Below are 18,754 nucleotides of genomic sequence, written 5' to 3'. Positions count from 1 at the left end.
TGATTTTTGAAATATAATCCCTCAAGGACTCAATGTCTTTCTGCTTTACCTCATACAATTGTTTGATGGGGCCCCACTTGGGTCTAGTGGGGGCAAGGCACTCCACTATGAAGTACTTTCGCAACGTGTCCCAATTGATTTTCTCCTCTCCATACTCAATGCTCTAAACCATTGCGTAGCTTTGCCATTATGGCTTAAGCCAAAAGCATTGACCTTGTCTAGATCCTCGACATCACCAAATGTCTCATAAATCTGTTCAAAATGCTCAACATAGGAGACTGGTTCTCCTTCCCTAAGGACTTGGTGATTAGCTTGGAGATCATGAAAAGTTTACTTCTAGAAGGATTTTGGTATTTCCCCCTCCCTAGTGCTTCCACTAGGATCCTCATTGCCTCATCGGTAAGTACCATTTTTGGAGTAGGTAGAGCTTGAGGATATGGGGACTGACTCTATACTTGGTGGTCTCGGTGGTATTTGGTTGCCGTACAAATATATGATTGTAGGAATCTGACCCACTAGGCATTTGCATTGTGACTTGAGGTTGATTGGGCCTAATAGGTTGGGTTGAGGTGGGAGTGGCATGTTCACCCTAGACATAGGCCTATAAAGGGCACGTGTTGGATATGGTATACCTCCCATGTTATGTGGCCAATTAGGAAATGAAGGGACTTCGGATATGGGGTGTCTTATTTGTGGACCTTCTGGACCACTCCTTTGTCCACTTTGTTCTGGCATTTGAAACTCTTGGGGCCAAATGCACCCCTATATGACTGGCTTTCTTTAAATAATGGATGTGGTGGTGATTGATTACTAGTAGGGTATATGCCAGCTTCAAATAGGCACAGAGAAGTGTAGAGCGTTGGAGTAGACACATCAAGTTTCATAATCAATATGCTAATATGGGACTCAGTTTTCTAATTGCTTCTAGCATCAATGGTTGGGCTGACACATGAGGCCCCCCATTCTCCCTAGCACATGGGTTTAGCATGTAAGTTGGTTCTATTAGTCCAAACCTATCCATAAAATTGGAAAAGATTTCCTTAATCCAGTTGTTGTAGATGGGGTAGGAGACTGGGGATCGTTAAAGTTGGTGCTAGGAGCTAGTGAAGTTGTAACATTAAAGGGTTCTCCCATGTCTCCATCTAGGATCATGGACTCTTCTGAGCTGGACAGGTCACCTGTGGTGGTTTGTGCACAGCGTAAAAACTATTTATTGAGCTTGCTGACCCTAACGATGTAGACCTAGGTGTGTAGGTTGATAAGAGGGTATTTCAGGCACTATCCTCAAGCTCAAGATCAGCTCTAAGACTTAGGACTCTTCCTGATCTTAATTACATGTGCTAGTTGGCATAGTTGAGACCCCAATTCTAAGTTGGTTTTGCTTCGTAGCAGCGACTTGATAACGTTGTGCTTGTTAATGCGACAACTTCTTAATATAGCGACTTGCTAATGTTGTGAACCGGTAATGCAATGACTTGACAATGTGGCAACTTGACAATGCGACAACTTGATTAACACAAGGATAGCTGTGTTATTATAGCAACAACTTGACGACTTGCTAGTTTTGGACATTTCTTTAATTTCTAGAATTTGTATTCAAGATTTTTTATGTGTGGGAGCTTCTATACTACCCAATTACCTACACAATGCAAAAAACAAGAAGAAACAAATTTTGAAGGATAAATGGGATGTTTTGCAAAACGTGACAATTTTCCCTATAGAACCACTTTGAAAATCACTCCTCGCATCATTTCTTAGTGTTTTTTTTGGGATTTGCAATCACACACACCTTAGCAATCATTCAATCTACCTTTTACAAACTTTGAACACTAAACATGCTAAAATTACTTTAAAATCACTCCAAATGACTTTCAATACCTCTCTTTCACTCACACGTTCCTATACACAAAAAACCAATGGCTTTTCTCTACAATACTCAACATTGGGCAATGGGTGGGTAACAAGAGAAACAATTGCAATGCAAAAGTGCACTTGGAACTCCCCTACAAATGGTGCCAAAATGTATAGTCTGGTAGTGACTCACATGTCATGTGGATCTTGCAAAAATGTTGATGGTGCTCCCCCAAGCTACTCTAGATTGAGAACAATGTATGCAAATGCCATCCATTAGTGTCACTCTAGCAACTCCCAGCTTGTTGTGATCGTGAATCCATAAGGAAAAGAAAAGGGAGGAGAGAGGGAAGTGAAGAAGGGAGAGGAGAAGAAGAAGGGAAGAGGAGAAGAGAACATGGCATTCTCGAAAGGCACTATGAGGGAACAAGAGACAACTCCAAAGAGGAGGAGGAGATCTTGTATTCTAATGTGTGCAACCAACAAGTGAAGACCATAGTCAACCATTTGACCTTCTATATATGACAGCTTTTGAAGGGAGGGCCAACCCTAATCACTTTATACCACTCTCTTTCCTCATTCTTTTACAACCATCTTGGGCCTATTTGGCTCCAAAGCACAATCCTAGCTCTATGGGTTTGCCGCGATCCATCAGATGACATTACCAACTAATGTATTTAACACCCCTTATATTAGAGCAAGTATTTCCAAAGATACATATTCCATTATAGCACCAATAGGGCCCCCCAGTCCACAAAAGCCCCTATTATTTTAGGATAGAAGCAAAAATTTACTATCCAAGGACACTATAAAACCATGCAAAAGAAAGGATCACATGTACTATGAGTGTAATCTATCAAGACACGTGGGCTTAAAACATGAAGATAATTGGAACATTTAAAAACTTATTATAGACTTGCCCAAAAGTGTAGCTATTAGCAATCCATTTTTTACTAGAAAAGAAATAATATTATAAAACTCTCCATGCTTAGGGGATAAGATATATGCTTTCTTTTTCTTAAAGGACTGGTGCAACTATAAGTTTGTATGTGTGTGCACGCGCACACATGCATGCATGCGCATGTTTGCATACATGTATGTGCATGTGCTATGTGTGTGGGTGCGCATGTGTGTGTGGGTGCGCGCACACATGAGAGAGAGAGAGAGAGAGAGAGAGAGAGATGATGATGATGATGAGTATATGAACTTCAGATAGAGGTCGAATACAACATATGGGACTAAATTTAAGAAAAAATGATGTATGAACATCAACAAAATACCTCACACGCCTATGAGACCAAGTATAAATACCAAAAAGTGATGTACTACATTTGTATAACCAAACAATCAGGGGAGGCAACTCCTCTCGAGTTACTTTAGGGTGTAACTACATTCTATCGATATCATAAGCTCGACCTTTATAATATCAATTTAAGACTTAGAGTATTTGGGTTTGGATTTGAAGGCCCTAACTAATGCTTGGCCATCATGTTTAGCTGCCCATTTTTAATTTCCTTTCTTTTGGTGAGTTCATTATTTCTTTGTTTGAGGTGCATTAGGGTGAGCTTCTTAGATATCTAAATCTTTGTACCCTCCAACTTATGTATTTCTCTGAGGATCTTAATGCTTGCTACCCCCTCTCTATAGTAGGCTCGTGCTTGTCTGCCATTTTGGTTGATATTGCATAGATCATTATTGTCCCATTAAACTTGTGGCGCTTCCTTCTAAAGACATATGATTATGTCATCTATGTCTTGTGCTTGTGCTTGTGTGCCATTTTTGTTGATATTGCATATATCATTTTTGTCCCCTCAACTTGCAGTACTTCCTTCTTGAGACATATGATGGTGTAGTCTCTGTCTTTCTCCTCATCATCATGAAGACATTCGTTTTTCAACCCCCCAACGCGTAAGATAATGGTTCTATTGTTGAATCCAGATTCCTGCTTTTTTACTTCTATATAAAGATCAACTTTATCTACTTTGTTATAGCATCAACAATCATTTCTTCTTTCATAGAACTTACTTGATTAATGATCATCTCCTTAACTGTGGAGACAAGTTGTGGTACTCGTTGAGATATACTGCATTTGTGTAATACTTCTGCCATAATTAATGCTTTCTTTTTTGCTACTCTCCATGTCTTCTACCTTACTTCCAAGAGCTGCTAGTTAGAGCTTGAGCTCTCATAGTTCTTGTTGCAAGTAGGTTTGAAATGATCCTCCGCTTTGGATACATCTTCACATAGGGGAAGGGCAATGGGAGGGCTACAATGGTCGGGCAAGAGACCTTGCTAACTGGAGCCAAGGAAAAGGTCTTGACCTTGGGTTCCATGGTGTCCAGTCACCCCTTGCTAGGACTAAACCCTGGGTTGGGCTAACAAACTTGGGTTGGCAACGACAACAATTGGTGGTGCTAAGTGAGTTGAGAGCTTAGGAATGTGACTTAGAACAACCTGAAGAAGTCACTGAAGTATGAGAAGGCGCCAGCCTAGAGCAGACACAAGTTGGGCAGAGAGGGAGGGATGAAGACATGACCTAGGCAGAGAGGGGGGGATGAAGGAGCTACTGAGAGGGGGGGTTGTGAGGGAGCTAACCATGTGAGGACTAGTAGTTTAGTGACTAGTCGAGTGAATGAGTGTATTGAATGGTAGTGGAATGTGTGCTATACCCAACTAAAATGCTAGAGGTGCAAGTACACATGTAAGTCGCCCATGCAAGGGGAAAGTATACATCAAGTAGTGTTGACTTTTGTGCTAGAGAGCTAGTCCTATCTGTCAAGAGAACTTGAACAATGGAAGTAGCTCGTCTCAATTATGGGAAAATATGCAATCGAGAAGCAAGTCACTAGGCTATGGTGGGAGTACTCCGAGGAGTTTGTGACATAGAGTGTTAGTGCACTCTAGTGTTGTGCATTAGGTGATTCGTTTTTTTTCCATATTAGAGAGAGAAAGATTAAGTTTAGAGAGAGAGTGACCTCATATGTGATTCTTTTTTGGTTTTGTTTAGCCCTCTATTTGAGTTTTATTTGTTGCAAGTCGAGATGTTTATAATCACCCTCTTAGAAAGAGAAATATAACCTAGAGAGAGAGTATCAAGTACTGGCAAGTATTGCACACAAAGTAACATAATAGTGCGATAGTTGCTAGCCACCTTAGGTTTTGATCCGATTGCTTGTCTAGTTCTTTGAAAATCCATAACTTGCTACTATGAATCCTTGCTACCGATGGGGGTGTGGTATATAAGGCCATTTCTCTCCCATACAAGCATTCCATTCAAAGTCACTAGCCTAGTGTTAGCCACATTGCCACCTCAAACATTTCTCATCATGAAATCCTCTAATACAAGATCCCACCCTTTGTCAATAACATCAACTTGCCACATCCAAGAAGCTATTTAATCCCAATATGGAAACTCATGTCCCCCAATCTCACAACTAGGTCATATAGCTTTCCAAAAGAATCCTCTCAATCTATGTCTATGAATGAGCTATAATATGCAGTCATGTGATGAGGGATTTAGCAACTAGCAATTTAGAGGAGTCATGAGTGAGGCCGATCTAGCTGCATCCAAATATGCCATTTATTTGCAAACGTACTATGTACTAACACTACATGATTGAGGGTTCAACGGACTAAACATGGAAAACTAAAAAAAAACAGACCAAACATGCAATCCCCCCATGTCCACATTTGTCGAATGCCTTCCTGCACATCATGATATACCATGTCCACACTTGCTGGATGCCTTTCTAGGCCACCACAAGGAGTAAGTGTCAAAGAATGCGTTGTGGGGCACCCTACAAGTGTCATGGTCCCATGTCTCTACCAAGATCATATCTATATCATCAAATGCTGGGCCTGGCCGACTCTCTTTCACCAAGAGTAGCTCTTGCAATTCCAAAAGCAAATGTGGAACGTGGTGGTCCCGTTGGAGGAGGTGCCTAGGTCTCCATTTGTGCATGTCTCCTTGCCCTTCTCAAGGGAAGCCTGCTGGCACTTTTGCTTTTCCTCCAAACGTGGTCTTTGTTCCTAGCTGTTGTTGGGGTGTCAAGTCCTCCCCAACATAGTAGCACAATCCTCAAAGGAACATGCTGTTATGCAAAATGGCACGACATACTAACCAAGACTGTGCATACTATTGGCCTTGCACGGCCATTATCCTGCTTTTTACCAGTTTAGGAGCTCTAATGATTTGCATCATCTATTTACTAGCCAGGTGCCTTGCACCTTGGATATCTGCCCAGTTTTGCCTTTCTTGTTCCTCCTTGTTTAAGCCTCTGAATCTCTCTGTATGCCATCTGCAAATCTTTGCATCTCTGTATCTTTGCATGTCATTTGCACGATTTGCGTTATTCAAGGCATCTCTGTTGCAAAGCGCCTACTAGAAAAAAGTACAAATCCCTTTTACAAAGTAACCTTTCTGCAGAACTACAAGCGCCTATGCAATCACCTTTCTGCAAAAATTCTCTCTTGTCAACTCTCTGTGAGGTTTCTGAATTGACTATTGCAAATTTCTGAAACATCAAGCCATGTCCTCAATATGGCTGACAAAAGCAAATGTTTGCCTCAGAAAACTGCACATATATGTTTCTTGTGAGAGAGCTATGAAGTAGCACAGTAACTTTATACAACTTTTCTAAGCATTAAAAAAGCAAAACCCTTTAAAAACACCCCTTTGATTTTAAAAGCAACCTTATTGCTTTGTAAGTCAAGAAAAGAATTAGACGAACTCTAATTTTGCAACTTTGGGGTTCCTGATTTTCAAAAACAGATATCCTAGGATACAGGAGCTATTGAGAAATTTTCAGCACACCAAAACAGATTCCCAAACTTGCTGAGGCAGCTAAGTGTTCCATGTTGATGGGAGAAGATCATACAGCTGAATGCCAGGCATATTTTGTTGTTTGGTACACCAGATCTTGACTGCGAATCAGCACAATAAGGCTCAATTTTCAGCCTAATAATGTAACAGAAAGTGCTCTAAATAAATTGCATAATGCCAAGCGTTGAGTATATAGCTATTTACTGCAGGGGAAATTTGTACATACTGCACGTTTGGAGCTGAAGATAGGGTAAAGATACTTTAGCTCAAACAAAAGCTGTCATGTTTGTCTTTGAAAATCAGAGGCAATTTAATCTAGATTGTACAAGTTTGCAAAATTAATGATTGAGAGTCTGTCGTAATGTCAAATATTTGAGCACTGGTTTCACACATAATGACTTTGATAGAAGCTTTGCTGTATGCATGTTTTATCTTATATATTTACGCATAAGGCAGAACGATATCTGTCAGCTAGCTAAAATAAATCAGAAAGCCAGCTTCATGGTAGGCTGTAGAAACCATTTTAAAAGTGCCCTTTACGTCACATAGCCTCTTCTATTGTATTTGTCTCCCATTTCCCCTCTCAAACATGTTACAGGCAGGAATGTTGGGTGTGCATCTTATTTCTCACAGACTCAGACTCTTCAATTATGTTATCAGCGTGTCACACACACGTCCCATGTTTTAACTTGGTCTACGAGATAGAAAAGCTGGCTAATTGACAGCAGCGGGCACAGCTTGAAGCACATAAATGGACAAAGACGTGACAATCGAAGGGTCTAATACAATTTGACTGATTACAGGAGGTATCTGTTATCCTTCCATGAACTCAATTATCCAAAGCATGACGAAAAGGATGCTTCCCTGGCTCTCGAGATGGCTCCTTCGATGAGGGCAGCTTAGCGTCGCAGTTGAAACTGTCGATGAATTAAAGATAAACATTCGAGCAACCTGACGGGTTGAGGAGCAGACATCGTCCACCTATCCCAACATGCAGAAGACAACTCGAGCAAAATTCACTCGTTCTCTTGGCTTTGCTTCAGTGAACAGATATACTTGTCAAACTGCTCTGACTGCAGCTTCATCTCTTGAATGAGGGCTTCCGAAACCTGGAATAAATACCTGGGAGTTTGTTCCATCATATGCTCGAACCACTGCCCTACCGTCATATTATCCAATGTGAGTTCGCCTTCTTCTTTTACTGGTTTGCAAACAACCGACGCCGGCTCTTGGTCATTCTCTGTTCGTGCAGAAAACCTCTTCTTGCGGGGACCTTCCTTGCTTTTAGATGATGCTTTAGCGCTGGAAGCTGCTCCAGGCTTGTCAACAGCAAGGACTGTTACGGGAATGTCAACTTTAATGGTAGTGGCCTCGCCGATTTTGATCACATCTCCAGACTTCAGGACCACGGCTTTCTCCGCTTGAATCTTTACTTCATTGATGATTGTCCCGTTCGAGCTTCCCCCATCGGTGACAGTCCACTCTGGATCTGTCCAGCGGAAGTAAAGGTGTTTTTGAGAGATCCCAGCATCTTTGATTTGTATGGTGTTGCCCCTGGACCGGCCGATGGTGGTGATGGAAGAAGGGTTACACTCCAGCCGAGAACCAGATTGGGGTCCTTTCTCGATGTGCAGGAAGAGGGGCATCTTAGCAATGAGGATATGTTCTCCGCCTTGTTTCTGAGATAAATCGCTCCTCAGCGGGTTGCAAAGAAGCTGATTCTATCTGCTATAGCGATCTTTCGTGACCTACAACTCTCTCCTGCGCTGAAATCCTCTTTCGAACTTACGGTTAATGCTGCGATTCGTGGTTTGCCTCGCTCTGTCTGTCTGTCTCTCGCTCTGCAGCACGATTCAACCATCAGTCCGTTACATGAACAAATCAAGAGCCGATCGATCGTCTCTTCCACTAGAAGAAGTTCGCACTACGCCCAGACCAACCTGCATTTGCTGGACGGCAACAAAATCTGCAACCGCAAACCGAACTCCCGTATTATTGTGCAATCAAACGATGGCCAAGCTCTACGGAAGCACGAAGCGAAATCTCAGACGGATGTATCACCAATCCTGTTGAAATTACCGGAACGTTGTCGGAAATCGATGAGAACGACGAAATCTGCATCAGCTTTTAGGAGCCGTTACAACCCTCAATTTCAAATTTTGAAACCAATAGCCCGCCTTTTTTTGGCCCTCCCTTAGGGCCTGTTTCCACTGTTGAGCAAAGTTCGAGAGCTGCCTTCGGGCCACTCGCTATATTGAACCGGAGCACAGCCACCTCAGCTAGGCTCGGCCACCAATGGACAGAGCAACTCTATGGACAGCTGCAGTAGTAGCGGACAGAGTAGCTCTCACGTCTCCAGCTATGCTTCAAACCCACCCTTGAGAGCTTAGACCCGCACCGCCATCCGTTTGCATGACTTGCAGTGAGGGCGAATCGCGCACACACGTGCGTGCATTTGTACCCCGTGGAAACAAGCCCTTAGGCCTCGAGGCATTCACTCCACCCACCAAGAAGAAAATGCAAGCAGATAGGCGCGCGGCGTGTGCTTCACACCACCCCATGATCATGATTCACATAAAGGCTGCCACTTTATTACAGCAAAGGATGATTGGTCTAGTGGTTGAAAAGAATCTTTCGTGGCCAGGTGATCGAGGTTTTCATTCCCAACTAGCACGCTTCGCGCACTTTTGTTTTACTTGCCCAACTCCTTGGGCGACCTCCTTGGGCCAAACACCATTTTCTTTTCTCCATGTCCAGGCCCATCACACATATTGGACCAAGTAGGCTTAGGAATGTGCCCTCCACTTTTGGAGAATGGGTGGGTTGGTGGTGTGAACCCGCCCTTAGCCCACCCGCTCGACCACTGCGCGGAATTTCATTTCCATTGGTATCACTATGTCATGCACTAAGTTGTCTTGCCTAAAACTTTCTAGGCCTTTTTTGTATATTGACTAAAATTTTGAGGGCCTTCTTTTGTACAAAATGGTTTATTTCATCGATCCAAATTTCGTTCTTTAAAGTTAAGATCACAATGGATTCTTATTTTGAAGACCTTTTAGACGAGTACCCATGCTGTATTCCTCTGAGTTGATTTTGACCATGAAAACTTATTATCAAGAATCTTGCTTAAAGTGGCATTCCCACTACTGCTCATCTTTGGCCATTAAATTTCTACATTCCAACTTTTTTCTCTTCAAAGAAGTCAAAGTACCTGTTTTGGGGGGTAAATTTTACAAGCATTTTTAGTAAGTCGTTAGGAGATTTAAGTTAACTAAACTCTTTAAATGCCAATGGGAATGCACACTTATGTGAACTCCACATTAACATCCTCAACTAGCACTCCTTAATTGGTAGAGGGAATAGTCCCTTAAATCTCAACGGATCATTCCATACATATAACTTAACCTAAAGAGAAAGGAAATCTTGGCTCTCATCAAATTCATCCATTAGTTTTCTCATCTATACTTCCCTTCTACTTATTCTAAAGACCCTAACGTCAACAAATTATTCCATACAAAAAACTTAACCTAAGGGAAAAGGTAATTAAAAGGGCATTGTTTTCAAATTGAGAAACTTATTTGATTTCTTATTGGAAAGGTGGAGTACCCAAATTAATCTAAGGTCAAAGGGGTAGCTTCAAAATTTCTTCCAAAGGGGAGACTTGAACAAGAAGTAGAGTATAAGGTTTTAATTTCTTACCCATCATAAATATGAGCAAGGAGCCCTCCCCTCATAAATAGAGGGATATTCCCATAAATCACTCTCCTCTTTGCCTCTCCCTTGCCTTTCCGCCCCTCCCCTCCTCCCTTTTCCACTAGTTAATAAAATTTTTAGTTCTTTTTAATTAGGAAACCTATAGATGAGATTAGGCACCAACACATTCATGTCCATGCTATAGCCATTCCTTTACCTTTGCAATTTTTGGGTGGCTTGGGTTGAGCTCAAAGTCTAGGTTGCCGCCTCTATCCACACAGAATCTAGCAAGAACTAACCATCTTCAATTCACTATACAAGCTAGGAGATACAAGAAACAAAAGAAAAAGCAAGATTGATGATTCTTCCAAAAAAGTAGCCTCCATTGCTCTGTGTGATCCCTCCATGAATCCCATAGATCTCTAAATCCTGGCACTTGTAGTGGAGTATGGTTCCAACTTCCATTTCATAAGCTTCCAAAAACCTTGCATAAATTTTTCAGCAATTAAGCATCACATACGTAATAGGAAGTTGGAATCTAGCACTAGAATTTTTTATAGTGGCGCATTCCATGGATAGTGTAGTGCTATGGAAACATGAGCCAAATGAAAGGAGAATAGACAATGACCATGTTAACCACGATGATCTTTAGCCTCTTGCTGAAACATGATTAATTGTGTAGTTGCCTACAACCCTTTGCATTGATGGGCATTAGCAAAAACACCAATATCCGGGCCATCAACTCGGTATAGGAACCACCCCTTCTTGGCATTAGAATAGTGGATTATCACCTACATGATGTCTTGCATCAAGTCGCTTCTCAAATCATAGATTGGTCTTTGAGTATAGAAAATACCTCATTTGACCTACTTTATCACCTTCAATACGTACATTGAGCACCTCTATCCAATGTTTAAACGGTGATCCGGATCTAGAGGCTTGAGTTTCTATTATGATCTTGCCAATATTATCAAGTTGTTGGGCCTGGTCAATTGGTTTGGATTGTCTCTCAAGGGGTTTCTATTTTTGTAAATAAACCACTTTCCAATCATGCTATCAAGGGAAAAATCTCAAAGGCAAATATTTTGTTGGTGAGACCTAGCCATTTTCTACTTCCGAAATTGTGATCTTAGTCCTTGATTATCTTCGCTCTTTTTTCCCATAGCTCGTCATCACCAATTCTCTCTCCCACCACATGCCCCCTTCAAATCTAGTTGCTCTTTTGGTATCCAATCTTCCTTCCAAACCAGCGTGCCTCTTCATCAAACACCCCTCTCCAAGCTTTGTAAGGAAGGTATTGCAATTCCCACCTTTTGTAAGGAAAGAAAAACGTAAAGTTTTAAGAACTTAATTTTTAAAAAGAGCCCTTGGAACATAGGAAATCCAAGGATTCCAACATGTACACTTGGCTCAAGGAGAGGCTAGCTTTTGGTTTCATGGACTACGTTGGTCATGTAGTCGTCCAAGAAATCATCAATATTCAAATTATCCTTCCCACTTTTGTTCTTAGCCATTCAAAGATTATCTTATGCATTTAAGATTGCAGTCTATGATAGTATGACCTTGCTTCTTCAACTTGGAACTTTTGTTGTGCGTCAACTTCATACTATTGAATCCATATGCTCCTAATAGTCCTCATCCCCCATATATCACCACTCTTTGTTCCAGCAATCTGCACATAGTACTGCATCACTACATCTTCCTCTATGGATTAGAGTCCAATACAAATACCTTCGTATAAGTAGTGGATGCCTTTTCTAAGTCCACATCTGACAATGCACTCCTAGCCAAATTGGATATATAAGTAGTGGTTTGAATTCTTCTCTTGGCTTATTATATGCAAGGCCACTATAATGGTCCTTTAGGTCCTTCAAACCCAGAGTCTCAACATCTTCTGTTTCCACTCCATCATCACCCAGCTTTCCATTGGCTCTTTGGCCAAAAGCCATGACTAATTTTCTCATGCTATACAGTGGGCTTCTTCATGCAAGAAATCAATGTCTCCCAATATTGAATGAGAGGTGCTATCCACATTGAGTAATGAGTCCCTGCATATATTGTTACAAAGATGAGAAATCCAATATTTAGATGCTTCTTTATTCTGAAAGTTATGACATCTTTATCATTCAAGTATGCGCTTGTAGGGACAGCATTGGGAATTCCTGATGGTAGCATTGCTCTACCTTCTGCATCACACCTGACCTTTGTGAAAGAGTTCTCCGTGGGACTATGTCAAAAGTCCTACAAAATCTACAAAGCAGTAAATAAGGCGCTCCTCTCATAGCTACCTAAACTGAGTACTAACTCTTGTTTCTTACTTAAAAGGGCATAAGGAACCTGGTAGCCTATCTTAGCTAAGTGCATTTTGGTGTTTCTCGGACTTGAGCAGCCGGTCACCTATCTTAACAGGTGTGGTCTGCCTGTATTCACGTGATAAGCTGGTCACCAGCTAGTTCAGGTTCACTGTTTGCTTCTGTTTCTAACATTGGACTGACATGAAATTCTGGTCTTGTATCTTTGACTGCAAGTTCTGAGTTACCATCTGATGTTCCAAAGCATTTCTTTGAGTTTCACTAAGGCTGGTCCCTTGGATTTAAGGGAACCATTGCTCTAACCACGAGGGCCAACACTGACAATTAAGGACAGTGCTATTACCATAGACCGTAATGGTGTGAGGTCCTAAGAAATAGAGGATCTATCGATACAACTAGCACAAAGTGATAATTCAAAAAGCAACATAACCATCGAAGACGGGTATTAGTCATGCCAACGGTTAGATCACTATGAATAGAAAGGGTAATTGTGTTGTAGTTAGGAAGGATGTGACCAAGGGTCCCCTTGGAGTGCATTAATGACCCTGTGGGAAGACTAATAAGATACCACTTATTGGGAGAATGGGCCAAGTACAAGAATTATGAAGGGCCACCATCGAGCATATATGGAAGTACTGGCTCAAAAAACTTGAGATATCCCCACAGATTTAGGAGCTCATCTCCATTTACTTTGGATGCCCTTTCTCTTGCCAGCGTAATGGGATGCCTTGGAAGGATCACAGACACAGACAAAATGCAAACTTTGAAGGCACGTTGCTTGCGACACCCTCCATGAAAATCCAACTGTCTTTTCAGAGAATGGTGGATACAAGGTACACGATTTGCTGTTGTTTAGAAGCTTTTTGCTTTGGCATATTGCGTTAGCTTTGAGTAGTAGCACATTGTGTGGGCGAAAGGAGATCAAAATACATTTACTTGGAAAAGGCAACGATGAACGATGGATACGGGCAGATGCTCGTTAGAAGTGCTATACTATGCTCGCTGCAGATAAATATTGGTCCAAGCCAGTCGACTGGGCTCTATTCTATTCATAACTGGGATTTCACGTTGATTATCTTTTCTTGCTCCAACCAGTCCCATGATCCTGCGTTGTTTCGGCAGATTTCAGCATAAGCTACTTCTCTTTCTGAGATCTTCGCAGGGTTTGGAAAACCTTCTTATTCTACTGCGACTGATATTTAGAATAGTGATACGGGCCTGATTTCCCGTCCCTTGTAGAGGCTCTGAGTTTTTAAAAAGGGCCACCTACAAAAATTTCAGTTGGAGTTCGATGTAGGAATGTATATGCCAGTAGCTCGTCGTCTCCAGTGCCCATGTTTTCCCTATCAATGGAAATGTCTGTCGGATGTATTGTGGTCTAGTCTACAAGTTCCAGACTCGAGAGCTTCTCTCCTTGGATGCTCTCTCCTCGGAGCTATTCTATACTATACTCTGTTACAAATAAAAGCAGAGAGTGAGAGGCATGATGGGCTCCGCTTCCTTCATGGAACTTCAAAGCCTTGCGGTCTTCTACCCCCGAGCTCGATAAGTGTCGATTCTCTTTCACTTTTGTCTATGCCTAAGTGCAACTACGTGTAAATCTTGAACTAGTGTCAAACCGATAGCCAGTCTGCATGGAGTTTGATCCAGGAAGGGTCGTGACCCGTAGACTTCCTGAGCTACCCGTAGACTTCCTATGCTACAGCTTGTTTGCAAGAGATCTTCCTATGCTTAGTGTGTACACGAAGGTTTTACATGACTTTGTGGCTGTAGGTCTAACAACATTAGCATTCTCATCATGAATGACAGAATAGATTCTAATGAGTCTCCTAATGTTTTGGGAGCTCGAGGTAAGTTTCCTACCTTATTGGAAAGGCTTTCTCACCCTAAGCTATTTTCTTATTATCTTTCTTGTCTACTTATCTACACTTGGGACATTCGTATAGGTAAATGAATATACATAGCTACCTTTTCTCCCGCTACTGGCCTATAACACTCGATAATGTTTCAATCTATATGGGTATTCTTTTACGCTATGTATTATGCTTGAACTATGAAGGGAGCCAATGTTATGTGGATATTCTTTTTCACTTTCAGTTTGCAAGAGAAGTGAAGAAGAACCTCCATATTGGTTGAGATGGGCATGCTGAAATAGTATCATTGCATTGGTAGATTCCTTGCCTATAGAAAGAGTTTCCCACTACGTTTATTCCTTGGTTATACATGAATTTAAACTCGCAAGATCCTTCTTCCAGAAGTTGTGGAGTAAACCATTGTTATGGTGATGTGTTCTACTAATATTTACTGGAAGTTACATCAGATTTTCAGCAACTATGTGGATTATAATATGTCGTGAGAATGCTTTGACTGAGGTATAAGACATTGTCTAAGCCCTTTTCATGGTTCCATTTCCTGAATATTTTCTTTACCTTCAGTCGTATCCTTTGGAATTTTATTAAGAGAGTTAATGGATATGCCATGATCTTAATTGACTCTGCATTCTAGTCCCAAGCCAAGCTGTGTGTTTGAGGGCACTCTAGTCCATATGTATGTTGCTTGTCATGTTGATTTTTCAATCAAAAGTTATGGCTGAAATAGTGCAAGCATATCCGGCTGTCCAACACAGGCTAATTGCAGTAATTTACTGGTTGTAACAACATCAACTTTTAGTTGTTTTGTAGAGAGTATAACTTTTGCTACAAATGTCTGATGAATGTGCTCTAAAAGGAAAAATTATAGCTTGTCCAAAGATCTGCAAGTTGGAATGCGATTCCTTTTGTATCGGAAGATATGCAGCTTACAATATGGTTGTCCAAAAATTTTCGTCACTAAGGAAGTCCTTTGTAAAACTGATTACCACTTGCTTATTGATTACCATTTACTTGAGAAGGGAGTCCTTTGTAATACTGATTACCATTTGCTTACTTTTGGGTCTTCCTATTTTAATTAAACATGCCAAGGTTTGAATTATGTTTATCTAGATGGTGTGACACAACTATGTGCCAGCTTTGAAGCTTGGCTTCCATACCATAGATGAATGGTTCTAACGTTTGTCTTGTTGTGATGGTGCCAGGTGAGTTGGCACAAGTAGAGTCTTGGGTATGTTATTGTGAAAAAGAATGTCGGAAACCTTGAAGGATACACATAGGAGACTTATGATGAAAGATATAGTACTTGCGACTCTGTTATGCACACTTACATAAATATAAATGTTGGCAATGAGAACTGGAAATTGAACTACCTTATAACTTGCTGAATTAAGCAACTATCTTATGGTTTTTACCATTGGAGAAATTGATGAGAAGTTATTCTCTTGGATTCTCGATTAGAAATGCACCTAGAGTAATGAGATGGAATTCTTTTTGTGCAGTGATTCTCTTTGCTGCACCCTTAAGCATTAACTGAAATGTAAATATAGTCATGATGAAACAATGGCTGCCACGGGTCTTTCGAAGCTTTGACTAAGAATGTGGATTAGTGGAGATTTAGATTCGTTGATACAGTAGGTAACACACACACACACTCCCTTCCCCTTGGAGATCCTTGCAGTCTTGGGACATGTCTATAAATTGACACCCAATTAGACTTCCCTTGGCAGTCCTTGGCACTTGATCAACACTTTGGTGACTGCTGATATGATTATTGATATTTTCCACCATGGTAATAAGAGTTGGAAGGAACACCATGTCTACCTAGGTATTTGTAAAAATGGAAGCACCTAATCGATGAGTGATGCCCTTAGTTCCGAGATGAGGATAAAAGAAAAGAGGATGCCATGAAATCGAAAGAAGACTTATTGGGATATACAAAGTTTTGACACTCTATATAGCTAGGAACACTTTGTGTGCACCCCTAACCACTAAACTAGAGGAAATGGAGAATGTATGAGAAGTGGGAATTGCATACAAAGGGTAATGGGCACGTGAAACCATACAAGTTCCTAATGAGTAAATACATTGTATTGAACTAGGGGGAGGATGGACCACTTAGCGATCTTATGGAGATATGGAGCCAGATATTATGAGCAAAGATGGGGAAAAGGACAAAGATATGCACTAAATGGGATGAAGAAGGGACAAATGTCCACTTTGAAGGCCTCCATCTCCTTCCTTCTCGCTTCTCATACATTATCTATACTACATTAGTATTGAAGGAAAATTTTGTTCGTCTCCAGTTTGTTGTGTACTCTCTATTCTTTGTTCAGTTTCTGTTCCGCGTTCCGTTGCGCCGTGTAATTTAACATCCCCTCTCCCACGGATTGAGGCATTGTTAAAAGCCAAAGTTCATGGCCAAACGAGGAGTTGGTGAAGATCTGTGAAGAATGGAACCCATCCGAGGAGATCCAGGTTTTGAGAACCTTTCCTCCTACTTTGACGTCCATGATTCACTGTTGAAGTGTAAAGTTTTGCTTTTTTAAATTTCAAAAGAGTAGAGTATACTGGTTGTAGAAACAATTTATACTAGCATGAACTTCGACTACTTGAGCTTAGATTTATGACCCTTTCTCTATGGAAGCAAACTTGCATCTTGCGCCTTCCTGCCCTTCTTTTTGGGGTTATTCTATTTTGGGTTGTATCTCCATGGCTACATGCAACACTTAATGAGGATATCTAGTATGCTATACGACGTCCATGCTTATCCCTAGAGTAAAGAACAAAGGTGTAGGACTTTCTCAGAATTTTGATGCAGATCTTAAAGGCTTTGGCAGACTTCTGCTGCGCTAATGTGATGGAGGACTGAAGTGCTTGTAATAGCGGTATACTTCATGGTTACAGTTTATTTCAATGGGTTTTTTGTTTCACTTAGTTAGGAGAGCTGGAATTACCTCACTTTGGATTTTGTAATTTGGATACGCACTAGATTACCTCACTTTGGATTTTCTTACAGTCTCTTAATGGCACTGCTACTATAACGCACTAGAGCACTTCACTTTGGGCCATCTCTTACAGTCACCCATGGTTGGTGAGACTACATGCGCATATTGCGAACTGAGACACATTAATCTGCATTGAATGATATAGCTAGTTTCTTTATTACTTAGGAATCCCTCTAAAGGACGGTTACATGGGATTCTAAAGGACGGTTACATTCCCTTTAGAGTCTTAAATAGTACTTGGATTTGCTTTATACTCCATTTGGTGACAGTTTTGGGCATTCTTTATACTGGAAGCTCCTCAAGGATGTCTTGGCTCTTTTATGGTTTCCAGATAAATGATATTAGGCTTGCAAAGACTTAGTTGAGTGCAGAAAAGGATAGATCACATGGGTACTACAGTTTTTGAGACCTTATTTGGCAGCTTTTACGTGTGATAAGGCTTAAAGCATCCTATTAGCTTTCCATCTGTCCGTCTATCCGTCTGTATGTCCGTCCGTCTGTCCGTCTATCCATCTGTCTGTCTGTACTATAGTTTTTTGTCTGTCCGTCTGTTTGTCTGTTTATACTACAATTTTTTCGTCCGTCTGTCTGTTTGTTTGTACTACCATCTGTCCGTCCGTCCGTCCATCTGTGTGTCCGTCCGTCCGTTTGTTTGTCTCTGTCTGTCTCTGTCTCTGTCTCTCTCTATCTGTCTCTCTCTCTCTCTCTCTGTCTCTCTGTCTCTCTCTTTGTAACCTTAAATAAGTTAATATTGTTATTGTGCTATGACTCATTGATAAAATCTATTTTTCTTGTCAATGGATAAAAACTGCTTCATCATCCAACCTAAGAGTCCATGTTGTTTCATTGTACCTTGGGGGAAGCTCTTCAATAGAATTGCCTTTTGGTCCTCATCATCTACCTTTGAGCCAAGCTCGTGAAGTTGTTTTAGAAGAGTGTGCATGTGATTCAAGAATGTTGCCAAGTCTTCACTCTCTGCCAATGTAAGTTGAATAATTCTTGTTTGAGTGTAGCTTTCAAATGCCTCATCTTTACCGCGAACAAAGCCTCTAGAATGGTCCAATTGTTAGTAGCAAACATAACATCTAGGTGATGAGAATGATCCTCTCCAAGTGCTCTTCCTAGTATCCCAATTGCTTTGTCATTATCTTTCTTCTAGGCACTTATCTGCTTCATTAGTGGTCAACTCTTTTTTGCATT

General features: G+C 41.1%; 1 protein-coding gene across 2 annotated transcripts; it reads right to left on the bottom strand.

The window, feature by feature from the left end:
- Nucleotides 1-7,196: 7,196 nt before the first annotated feature.
- On the bottom strand, nt 7,197-8,809 carry LOC147893801 (uncharacterized). 2 transcript variants are annotated; one of them, XM_087386552.1, is made up of 3 exons: nt 8,753-8,809; nt 8,614-8,639; nt 7,197-8,514 (listed from the first exon to the last, which is right to left on the bottom strand). In XM_087386552.1, the coding sequence occupies exon 3, from the start codon at nt 8,317-8,319 to the stop codon at nt 7,690-7,692; it is 630 nt and encodes a 209-aa protein (XP_087242678.1). In that variant the 5' UTR covers nt 8,320-8,514; nt 8,614-8,639; nt 8,753-8,809; the 3' UTR covers nt 7,197-7,689. The 2 variants fall into 2 exon arrangements, with proteins under 2 accessions (XP_087242678.1, XP_087242677.1); XM_087386551.1 differs by having other exon boundaries at nt 7,197-8,639.
- Between the last annotated feature and the right edge of the window lie 9,945 nt (nt 8,810-18,754).

This window comes from Dipteris shenzhenensis, chromosome 15, assembly GCF_047967505.1.
Source record: "Dipteris shenzhenensis isolate YYH24624 ecotype China chromosome 15, Dip_SZ_1.0, whole genome shotgun sequence".
Classification (NCBI taxonomy): Eukaryota; Viridiplantae; Streptophyta; class Polypodiopsida; order Gleicheniales; family Dipteridaceae; genus Dipteris; species Dipteris shenzhenensis.
The sequence above is the reverse complement of the archived record's forward strand: the minus strand, read 5'-3'. Positions and strand labels throughout refer to the sequence as shown.

Excerpts from the sequence above, each read along its gene's own strand:
- LOC147893801 (XM_087386551.1), bottom strand. The coding sequence starts at position 8,319 with ATGCCCCTCTTCCTGCACATCGAGAAAGGACCCCAATCTGGTTCTCGG.